Source organism: Mandrillus leucophaeus, unplaced genomic scaffold (assembly GCF_000951045.1).
Source record: "Mandrillus leucophaeus isolate KB7577 unplaced genomic scaffold, Mleu.le_1.0 Scaffold537, whole genome shotgun sequence".
Taxonomy (NCBI): domain Eukaryota; kingdom Metazoa; phylum Chordata; class Mammalia; order Primates; family Cercopithecidae; genus Mandrillus; species Mandrillus leucophaeus.
This window is the reverse complement of record NW_012105775.1, coordinates 1,897,705-1,910,046: the sequence shown is the minus strand read 5'-3', so window position 1 is coordinate 1,910,046 and position 12,342 is coordinate 1,897,705. Positions and strand designations below refer to the sequence as shown.

Here is a 12,342-nt window from a genome sequence, read left to right as displayed (position 1 = left end):
CTGTTCACACAGGCTGGAGTGCAGTGGCGTTATCATGGCTCACTGCAGCCTAGACCTCCCAGGCTCAAGTGGTGTCCCACCTCAGCCTCCCAAGTAGCTGGGACTATAGGCTTGTGCAACCACACCCAGCTAATTTTTTTCTATTTTTGTAGAGATTAGGTCTCACTATGTTGCCAGGGCTGGTCTTGAACTCCTGGGCTCAAGCAGTCCTCCCGCCTCAGCCTCTCAAAGTGTTGGGATTACAGGAATGAGCCACTGCACCCAGCTGTATGACAGTATTTTGAACACCATTCACACAGAATAACTATTGGTATGCTTATGAGTATGATAGGAAGGAGTTAGGAAAAAGAAAGATCCAAAAGATTGCAGAAACTTTATCATGAAAGGTATAGATTATAAATCAGAAGGGAATTATGTTACTGTAACATCTGCATTCTTAAGGAGCCTGTATTAGTGTGATTTGGGCTACAAGTAACCTTATGTAACATAATGGGCTGCACAATGAGATGTATTATGTCAGAACACAAGAAGCCCAAAGGTATGGTCTGTTCAAGGTTGGTGAATTCAGAAGTTTAATGCTGTCATCAAAAAACTAGTTCCCTTCCATCACTGAGCTCTCCAGTCCTCAAGTTTTTCCTTCACGATGGCAGTATTTATTATTCATGAATCATGCAAAGGCCTGGAGAAAGACTGTCTTTTACTTTTGTTACTACTTAAGAACGATAGAAAATTTTGTCCAAGAGCTCTCTTATTCCCAGCCAACTCTTCTTTGCTCCTCAGTGACCTCTTAGAATTGTGTTTCTTTCTCATTCCAAAGCCAAGCTCTGGCCAGAGTGAATGGCTTAGAGACCAGGATTTTTCCCTGGGGCTAGGGAAGGACCTCATGTCTCTTCCAAAGCACACAGTCTTGGATGACTTAATAAGATGGAGTTATGTTAGCAGACATTCTATGAGAAATGCCTGTTGAGTAGGCAGCACCGTCGTGTCCTAAAAGTTATAGGTACCCTGCTAGGAAATCAGATAGGGAAGTATGTCCTAGTTTTTGCTTTCTGAGCCAAAGTGAAAAAATGCCAGGATTGAGACTGCTTACTGTTAATTTAAGTCTTGCCAATCTGTGTGTGATTAAAGATAATAAAACTATTTTATATACAGATCACAACTAATTCCATAATGTCCTCTTGATCAATTACCCAAGACATTTCTTTTGTCTAATATGTACTTACCGTGCTTTGGGCTGTGGTGGAGAGGAGATGCAGCCAGTTAGTAGAGGTGTTAGTCTCTGTTTCTTCCTGGTTGGTGTCTGGAGAATTATCAAGCCCACTATTTGTTTTTACAAAATGTGAGGCTAGAACTTGTTACTAAGGCCTCCCCACCCATTAAATATGTAACAAATGTAAGGTTGTCGTCTGTAGAACACCAGGCATCTACCCACCTGCCCTATGACACACTGCAACCCTGGGCAGCCTGAGTAATTTCAATGTATGCAGGGTAATTGACCTTCTCCCTGAAGGTAGCCTTGTATACATAATTTTAAACTCTTAACTCTTTATGTAAGGTTGTGAAGACTCATCCAATACCTGCTTTGGGCATTCCTGTTGTTCTTGTGTTTGTGTATAATAAATAGATGACTTGTGGTATCGCCAGGTAACCAAAGCTTTTGTTTTGCCCGCCCTCAGAGAGATGCAGGTCAGCTCCTCCAGTACCACAACTTCTGAGAGTCAAGATCCGTCCTCTGGGGACCCTGCTGTCAGTGCCCTTCAGCAACAGCTGTTACTGATGGTGGCTCGCAGGACCCAGTCAGAAACCCCACGGGTACGTACATGCCAGAATTGCTGTTTGTGAATGTTCTAGAAACAGGGGATCTTAAAACCTTTTTCCAGGTTGGATTACCTGACAGGATTAGTCAGCTCTTTCCCTGAGTTTGGCATCACTGGGTTGTTGATATATCACTACAAGGCAGTCTACTGACTGAATGTGAAAAGACATCAGAGAGATAGCAGCTAACCTTGGGTTGATATTAACAGGATTGCCACTGTCTCAGTTGCTTTTCAAATGCATTAGAAATTCATGCACATTGATCTTTGGTTGCCGGGATGCGTAAGTCTCACAGGAGCTCACTGGATTAGGTTGCCTTTTTCGCCCATGGTTTGCAAAGTATCTGTTTTTTTAAAAAAATAATGTATTATTGCCTTGTATATTTAATATTCAAAGATTCTTAAATATTTGACTTAAAGGGAGACTTTATTCTTGGGGCAAGTGACATTATCCTCAAGAGGTCTAAAAATGTGAAGCCTTTCATTATGTTACTAAGAGATAACTTATTAATGTTCATTCATTTATCCAGTCAACCTTTAATAAGACTCTTGGGAGGCAGAGCCAAGGATTAAAAGCCAGAGATAACATGGGAGATTAGTGAAACACCCAGACATGAAGTTAGAGCTGCAGATTCAATTTTGGGCATTTTGGAGGGGGAATGGGGACGGCTTCTTAGAAGAAGAAATACTTGGGTTAGGCCTTGAAGAAAGATTGGTTTCCATTGGTACATATTGAGAGAAGAGGATTGTAGATGGGGTGATGTCATGTGAGTGTCAAGTTTCTTTATTTCTGTTTACCTTTTTCCTGGAAATGTTTCAGTTCATTCTAGAAAAGCTCATCTTTGAAAAAATAATTTTATATATATATATATATATGTTTTTGATTGCTTAGCCACATTTTTCCAAAGGATGCTCAACAATACAATGTGGCTGGCTGCAGTGACTCACGCCTGTAATCCCAGCACTTTGGGAGGCCAAGGTGGATGGATCACTTGAGGTCAGGAGTTCAAGACCAGCCTGGCCAACATGGCAAAACCCCATCTCTACTAAAAATACAAACATTAGCCTGGCATGGTGGCACATGCCTGTAGTCCCAGCTATTTGGGAGGCTGAAGCGCGAGAATCGCTTGAACCCCGGAGGCAGAGGTTGCAATCAGCCAAGGTCGTGCCACTGCATTCCAACCTGGGCAACAGAGCGAGACTCTGTCTCCAACAAACACACACACACACACAAAATACAATGGGTTGAAATTTATACCATTACTCAGCTGTGCAAAGAAAATGTTGAGTTACCTTTTAGCTGACCACATATTGCCCTGAGTTCTTATTCCTGTTGATGTGGGGAGTGTAGGGACGACTTAACTTAAAAGTGCTAATTGCCAGACACAGTGGCTCACGCCTGTAATCCCAACACTTTGGGAGGCTGAAGTGGGGGGACGGTTTGAGCCCAGGAGTTCAAGTCTGCAGTAAGCTATGACTGCACCACTGCACTCTAGCCTGGGTGGCAGAGTGAGATCCTCTCTCAAACAAAAAAAGTGCTAATTAGGGTAACTCAGCCCTTTCAGGCTTGGAGTTTCTGTGTGAACAAGTGTTTAATTTATTCAAAGAAGCAGCCTTTTGGGACTGTTTATTCTCTTCCCTTTCATGTATTCAGGCTCTTCTTCTCCTCCTTTCCAGGGCCTCTGTGTGTAAGGGATAGGATTCCTAAACCTGTGGTTGGAAGTGGACCTGGGAGGGGCCCTTCCGGGGAGGGGAGCATCCCCTCAGCCCAGTCACCGGGTGTACTGTGTGTTGTACCTGCCTGGTTTGCGTGAGGTGTTGGATCTGCCATTCACTGACCACCGGAGACCCTGCCATTTGCCCTAGCCGTGTTCTGCACACACTGTCAGCCTGTATGAGGTCTGTGAGCTCTGCCCAGCTCCACCCCCAACTGCCAGAACATAGTTCTCACCCCAGCCCTAGTATGTGGGGGCCCTGTGGAACGCAGACTTTCCTGAGAAACTTGCATTTTCCCCGTGATAGGCCCGGGGAAGCGCTCACTCCCTACTACCCTCCAGAACATTAGTGTTGAACCTTCAAGAAGGTTCCATGAAAGTATCAGGAGAGCTTGGAAAGATGTGAATGCCATTGATTTCATGAGTAGCAGAACTAGAGGAAACTAGAAACTTTAGATTATCAAAGGTATACATCTATTGATTTAATATCTCAGAAATATCCCAGTTAGAGCAGAAACTTGAAAATAAGTAAATACTGAAAGAATAAATCAGAAACAGTCCTGCCATTCCTTGTTTCACATTTGTAATCCTATAAATGGCATGATGATGCATAAAAACTCAACTCATCTGTAGTGTTTTATTGTTAGACACTTAACCAAATTCATTGCTTCAACAATTTAAACTTACTTTAAGTAAAAAATTTTAAAGTTATATATTCTGTTGTATATGGGTATGGAAGAGGAAAAATGAAGATTGCTAACCAAGCTCATGTTTAGACCCTAAGAAAATATTTACAAAGTCTCATACTGGGAAAAAAATGTAGTTCTACTATTTGATTTCTAAATATAACTGATATCACCAGGAAATTAAATTAGGTTTCAGCCACTAAATAAAAATTAAATAGGTTTTCTACTCATTATCCAACAAATATTTGCTGTAGGCTGGCTATGCCTGCAGTCCTGTGCTAGAAGCTTGGTGTACAATGGTGAAAAAACTCAGTCCCTGCCTACAATAAGTTTAACAGCCAGTCAACCAATTCAACTCTGTACAACAGGAATTCTGATTAGAATAGGCTCTAGTGGTGTGGGACACAGGAGAAGCTCCAGGCCAGGAAACAGGGGATCAGAGAGGCTTCCTTAGCAAGGTGACACTTCGCTGAAATGTGGAGGATGAGTTGAAGTTAACGGAATAAAAGGAGGTAAGAGTATCTAGACAGAGAAACGACCTGGCCAAAGGGACCTGGAGGTGAGGCTGAAAGCAGGTGTGCTCAGTGTTCCTGGAGCCTGGAGGCACAGGGGAGCTATTTCTCAGAAGGAGACTAGCAAAAGTAAGCTGGAGGTAAGGCTCTGAAGACAAGACTTTAATCCCTTCCTTCCCCCATCCTCCCTGCCCCTCTGCTTCAAGTGCAGCACATGAGCTCTGAGAGTGCTTCCCCTGCAACTTTCCGCAAGCTCTTTCTAGCAGAGGACGGAATTCTGCAGGCTCTGATGGGCGAGTGGTCAGGAGGTGAGCCAAGGCCAGAGAAAGACTTTTCTGAAATTCCTCCCTGGTACAAATACAGTATGTGTGTGGAGAATGAAGTGTCCCTGAAAGGGGAGCTCCCAGGAAGGGCTGTCACTTTTATGAAGGGCTGGTCACTTTATATATATATGTGTGTGTGTGTGTGTGTGTGTGTGTGTGTATTCCAACCATATATATATAGATATATATACATATTGATACATATATATCCATATGTATATATATCTATACATATAGATATCTATGTATACATATATATCCAACATACATATATATCCAACCATATATACATATATCTATATGTATATATGGTTGGAATTGGTGAAAACCTGTTGTTTGAACTCAAGATTGGCATTCAGGGGTTTTGAATATTACCAATTAAAAATGTTGCATGAATCCATATTATAAACTTGTACTTCTCTGTCACTAAGTTTATCCATCACGTGCTTCTAACCCCACAGAGTATATTCTGTAGACTCATTACCATGATTTTTAAAATCTTACATTGTCCCAATATGTTATGGGGCAGTACCTGAGTAATCACCTGGAAACATTTTGTTTATTACACTGCTGGTTGAGAGGCAGGTGCAGTCTCCCCAAGGGCAGCATAGGATCTGTAGGAATACAGCATTTTCTGCTTCCATTTACTTTTAACCGGATATAGTCTCCAACTCATTCAGCTTGTCTTACATTAAAAAATGAGATAGTATTGTATGCAAAAGTGTTTTGTAAATTCTAAAGCTCTGTGCAAGTCTATGATAGTGGCATTATTATTATTATCTTATGGATATGTGAAGGTCAAGCATTTCATTGGTCCTAACTGATGAGAACTGGTGAGAATTGCAAAGATGAGCACAGTACTAGGCCTGGCTGACTGTTATTCTAGATAAATATAAAGGCAGCATTTACATCACAATTTACTATCATTAAAACATTAACAAGAACTTATAAGAATATTGGCATTTACTAAAAGATGAAACAGTTGAAATAATTATAGAGATGAAAGAGATGAGACATCAATTATAATATCATAACATTTATTTTTCATCATATATTCATTTATTTGAAAGTATATTAATACTTTAAAAAGAAAAAGTAACATTTGCATCTTTTTCATTTATCGTGTTCAGAAGTTCATTTAAATACGGATGCTCCTCAACTTAGAATGGGTTTAGGTCCCTATAAATCCATCATAAATTGAAAATATCATAAGTTGAAAATGCATTTAATACATCTAACCTACTGAATATCATAGGTTACCCTGGCCTGCCTTAAACATGCTCGGAACACTTACATTAGCCAACAGTTGGGCAAAATCATCAAATACAAAGCCTATTTTGTAATAAAGTATTGACTATCTCATATCACTTACTGATGTTCTACTGAATGCTTATCCCTTTCACAGCATTGTAAAGTTCAAAAATCATAAGTTGAATCATTGTAAGTCAGAGGCTATCTGTAATAGGTTTAGAATCTACATGGTTTGTTATGAATTCTGGCTGCTAAACATAGCCACTGTTATAATAGTATCATTCTACTTTCAAAAAAAATATGTTTCATCCCTCAAAGTTTTGTTCACATCCAGATATAATTCACATTCCACTTGTATGTTTTGAACACAAGTTATGTGTATGGCACTGGGCTAGGTGCTGTCATATTTGATGTCATTTTATCTTTAAGAGAAGTCTTCAGAGTAGGCATTATTTCATCTGGGGGTTGAATATCTAAGGAAACTGCAGTGCAGAGAGTACTGGAACTTGGGGCATCGAAGGGACCCTGATCCAGTGTTCCTTCCTAGTTGCCCTTTTGTCACTATTAGGGCCTCCAGTGCTCACATCCCCCTTGGCAGCCACTGCTGTGATTTCTCACAATCCCACTTCTGACACCAAACAGAGTCCCTACCAACCCTTCCTTCCCAGTGCTGAGCTTGATAGCTGTTAGGAGTTACACATAGTTTCCCAGAGGACCACTTTTCTTCTGTCTACTGTTCACTCCTCTACTCCTCCCTTTTCCCTGCCCTTTCAGGTAAAATCTACAGATACCTTCTGAGAACTGGAGAACCTCTAATTTAATTTTCAATATCCCCCCACAAAAAAGAGGCCAATAATTTAAATCCATTTGTGCCTGTTCAGACTTTGGGGAGGTTCTGTAGAGCTGATCACTTACTCTCTTTCACATAACAGGGTATAATATCTATTATAGTTTTTATTAGATATGGTTCATTCTCAAAATCACAAACCTGACTTTAAGTTTGTTTTAAATAACATATTATTTGTAATCCATTATTCCCCATCTTATTTTTGCCAGTTTCCATTTTCAAATTTGTGTTGTTAACTTCTTCTTTCACAATTAGACTATATGTATTGTCTCTTGAACTCTATTTGTTTTGCTGTGAAGGTGGCTTTCTCTTTACTGATGAGCACTGCTTTATGTGTCGATTCACCTGGGCCCCCTTAAGCACGATTGTAGAAAGAGCCCAGACTTTGGCTTCCAGCAAATCTCTTCCTAATCTGGAACCTTGGACCAGTGGCCTAATCTCTCAGAGCCTCAGTTTCTTTTAGGAAACTGAACTATTGTGATCTTTTAAGGATTAGAGATAATATATGGCAAAATTATGACTTTGCTAATTGGTGGCAGTTACTAATATCATCAAAAAATCTTATTTGTTATCTGGAACTCTTGAAAGTAGTATTATTTGAGCAGTAGAATTTCTCAGGTATCTCAGAAGGCATAGTCTTTTATACTTAGATTTCAAAAATTCTGCCCAAAATATTTCTAAAAGGTACACTGTCCTTCCCTGCCTTCTTAAGAAGAATATGCTGACAATAATGTAAGTTGTTCTTGATAATTCAAATTCATTAAATGAACATTGGATATTATGATATAAACACTAATCCATATGAGGAGTGTATGTAAATGCAATTATCTTGCTTTTTAAAAAGAACCTAAGTTCAACTTTTATCCTTTCCTTTGTCCTCCCCTTTCCTAAACTCTTTCTCAGAATCATAGAATTAAACTTGCAGGCCCAACTTACTGGGCAATGCAACATAATCATTCTTTGGCAAGGTTTAATGAATCAGAGACATAAATGTCTTTTTTTGTCAGTTTGTCCACGCATTCATTTTTTTTCATTATTTAGATCACTTACAGTGAAAGATAAAAGTGATGAATATGAAGCTCCTTCTCAGACTCCACTGAGGGTCCGCAATTATGCGAGCCCCTTAATTGTTGATGCACTCCAAGGAATGCCCAAGACCCCTTTACTCCATGCCCTCTTCCGGGATGTCAGTCCTACACTCTCTGGTGACTCACTTCTCTCTCCAGAGATAGACACAGATGTAGATGCGTTTATGCATGTGTGATGATGTTATCATGACTGGTTTGTTTGCCTATTCCCAGAAATTTCCAAACCCCTGTAAGGTGGAAACTCTCTCTTGTTATGTTTTCAATTTTCAACATATATTACATATAGCATTTGGTTTATATAATCTACACAGTAACTATTTTGTTCGATGAGTGAAAACATGAATGATATTAAAATGATGAGAAATTGAATTTGAATTTGAATTTGGTACCAGAAAATAGTCCAAGAATAATTGCTGTTATTCACCAAAACATGTAGCTCTGGGCTTCTTGGATATCGAAGGTAAAAAATAAAATTTTATGAACCTTTTTTTCCCATAAAAGAAGTCAAATCTTTTTTTTTTTTCATTAATTTTTGAGGATTTTTTTTAAGCAAGGATTTTCATTTAAGCAGCAATAAACAGCACAGTATGCTGGAATCTTTAATAAGTTTTAAAAAAGATGCAGGCATAGTCTTCATGTAATTTTTTACATACTGACCTTTCCTAACAGCTAAGCATATCAAATGAAACCCCACTTTAAGAAGGCATTTTTCTTCCTATTGGAAGAAATGCTCTCATCTTAGCTGTTGCTTACCCTTGACCTGTTTATGCATCATACATGGATTCTTACATAACAAGGACAGTAAACCATGGGCTCCTGTGCACCTAATTCTTGTTTACACTCTTTGTCCATGTGGCTTCAAGGAAAAGGACTCCTTTGTGGGGGGAGGTTTACTATAAACCACAAGTTCATCATCATGCAAAGAAGCTGTTCCTGCTGAGATGACACCAGGCAGTTTCCACAAAGCTCTCTTCTGTGTTGAAATAGAATTCCAGGCACAAGCAGCACTTACAATCTCAACTTTCCTGTTATCATTCAGTCCAACTCATCCTGTATATTGCCTTCATGATGGATCAACTTTCCCTGTAGATGCCTTTTGCATTAATATTTGATATCCAGAATAACTCCATTTTCCATAGGCTGAGTAAGCAGATTAGCATCTGGAAATGGAGAGATGGTAAAATTTGCTTTCTTGGAGAGTTCTGCAGTGACCACTAATGAAGCAGCTGCACTGCCTCCATGCATGCCAGGCACTTTGACATCAGTGACTTCCCCTAAATTAGGAGAAAACTTGTGCAGTCTGCCCATGTATAACCTTGTGCTTTGTAAGCCAAAGGGAAATGTAGGAGTCCTTTAAAAGCCGATGTCACCTCCACCGCTGCCGCTGCTCTTTGTCCCATACTCATCCCTTTCTTGTCTTTGCCCTTTTTAATCTCCTGTGTCTTATGTTTGTCGGCCTGTGGGAAATCAGAACCTTAAATCCATGTTGGAAAAATGCAAGACAAAACCAAACAAAAATACAGAGTAGAATAATCCAGCAATTCTATTTCTGAGTGTATATCCAAAAGAATTGAAAGCAGGAGCTGGAAGAGATATTTGCACACTTGTGCTCCTAGCAGCACTATTCACAATAGCCAAAGGGTGGAAGCAACTTCAATATCCATTGACAGATTACTGGACAAACAAAACATGATACATACATACAAGGAGTATTATTCAGCCTTAAAAAGAAAGGGAATTCTGACACATGCTACGACGTGGATGAAGCTTGAGGACACTATGCCGAGTGAAATAAGCCGGTCACAAAAAGGTTCAACTACTATATGATCTCATTTACATGAGGCACCTAAAGTAGTCACATTCATAGGGACAGAAAGGAGAATGGTGGTTACCAGAGGCTGGGGGGAGGGTAAATGGGGAGTTGCTAAACAGATACAGGGTTTCAGTTTTGCAGGATGAAAAGATTCCAGAGATCTGTTGCACAACAATGTGAATATTGTTAGCGCTCTTGAACTTTAAACTTAAAACGGTTATGGTGGTAAATTTTATGATATTTGTTTTTCAACCACAGTTAAAGATATATAGAGGTTAGAAATAGAAGCTCTGAAGGGGGCTGGGGTGTCTAGAGAAGGCTTAAGGATGGTAGCAAGAAGTGACAAGCAAATGGTCAAACAGTGAAGGAGGAGCTGCATGGGAGCTTTGGTTTTAACAGTTTCTGTACACGAGAACAGGAGACAAAACACAGGTGGGATGTCCAATAGGAGGCTCCCCACTTCATCTGGGACCTCACTGTTAGGATTAACTAAGCACATTCTATTACCAACATCTTCACTAGGGGGACTGCATGGAAAGCTGCCTGTTCCCAACCTTGTTCCAGGCTCCTAAGAGTCCCTCAGTAAGTAGTTGATAGACAAATCAATGAAGACTAATTTTTTTTTTAAAGTGAATTCTTTTCCACTGAATTAGAGCTAATCAGAGATGAATTAGGGGTTAAAACTTTTAATATCTGGGTCTAAATTTCCCCACATTTTAGTTTTAATGATTTAGATTTTTTCAATAAATAGTTCGGTTTTTCTTATAGCGGGCTTCACCAATAGCCTAGATAGTCCCAATGAAAATCTTTTTGCTCTTAGTAAAATTTGAATACGTATCTCAACATTAACACACTTTTCAGAAGTGAAGTCATTTAAGATCTTTTATTGAATTCCTACTTTTCGTAAGAACTATTTTTATAGCAGTTTCTTGGCCTTAATGAGCAGCAGCATTTTGATGTGATGAATAGCATAATTTTAATGGTACATTGTAAAGGAATTGAAGTGTGTTGGTAAGAAAAACCCTTTTTGTTGATCATTATCCTTTTCTTATTTATTTTAACTGAAATATGTTGGTTTATATTTCGGAATTTGAACATCTGCTTTTTGTATTTTTAAATTATGGTGTATATATATATTTGTGGCCATGGCATGACAACATGAAACACTTTTTTCTGTTGTTTCTTTTGGTATCTAAAAGCATGTGAGTCAGGATCTGGAAGCCTCGTCATGTTCTTCAACACAAGGAAAATTTAACCGAGAGCAGTTTTACAAATTTATCATTTTCCCTGGCAAGTGGATTAAAGTCTGGTACGATCGACTGACCTTGCTGGCATTACTTGATCGGTAAGCCACTGAGCATGCACATGTGCTGTCAGAAGGCACACCGGGCACGCGACAGTGCCCACTGCATGCTTTCAAAGAGAAAATTGTCACTTGCACATTTTCAGGTTGTGCACTTCCTTTGCTGACAACCCAAAGTCAAAGCAATAAGATCCTGACAACTTAACAAATTGTAGTTTAGCAGTTACAATGAGAAATAAGAGAGTTACAATACATAACTGTCTTATTAATAATAAATTAATGTATTAATAATAAGAAATAATGAGAAATAGTTACAATAAGAAATAAGAAGTGGTTTGTATTTAAGGTTTGTTTGGGCACAGTAGCATGCTTTGGTGTACTCACGTCTTGCCCCAGTTTTGTGGGAAAGCTTGAGGCCCATCTGTGGCACAGGGCCTGGCCTGACTGGGTGTGGGCATGGGGAGAGGAGGGAAGATGAAGTAGGGTGATTTCTGCCTCTTTCCCGGACACCTTGGATTCTAATTGCTCACTTGTGTCTGATGCACACTCGTTTGAATGTTAATTTTTCCTTTAATCCCCTTTTCTCTTTCTCACCTCCTCCTACCACTGTTCCATATAGCAAAATGTTGTGGGGTTGGAGCTGTGGTTACTGGGTAGGGAGAAAGAGGAGGAGAAGTTAAGATTAGTTAAAACATGATGGAGGCTGAGCATGGTGGCTCATGCCTGTAATCCCAGCACTTTGGGAGACTGAGGCCGGTGGATCACCCGAGGTCAGGAGTTCAAGACCAGCCTGACCAACATGGTGAAATCCCATCTCTACTAAAAGTAAAAAATTAACTGGGTGTGGTGGTGCACGCCTGTAGTCCCAGCTACTCAGGAGGCTGAGGCTAGAGAATTGCTTGAACCCAGGAGGCAGAGGCTGCAGTGAGCCGAGATTGTGCCACTGCACTCCAGCCTGCACAACAAGAGCAAAACTTAGTCTCCCCCCGA

General features: G+C 39.9%; 1 protein-coding gene across 1 annotated transcript in view; it reads left to right on the top strand.

Moving 5' to 3' along the window:
- The window catches only part of PCNXL2 (pecanex-like 2 (Drosophila)), a 345,612-nt gene that overhangs the window by 62,635 nt on the left and 270,635 nt on the right, over window positions 1-12,342 (top strand). Inside the window, exons 9-10 of the mRNA XM_011997321.1 lie at window positions 1,677-1,812; window positions 11,249-11,394. Coding sequence (XP_011852711.1) covers window positions 1,677-1,812; window positions 11,249-11,394 — 282 coding nt within the window. The remainder of the gene's footprint in view (window positions 1-1,676; window positions 1,813-11,248; window positions 11,395-12,342) is intronic.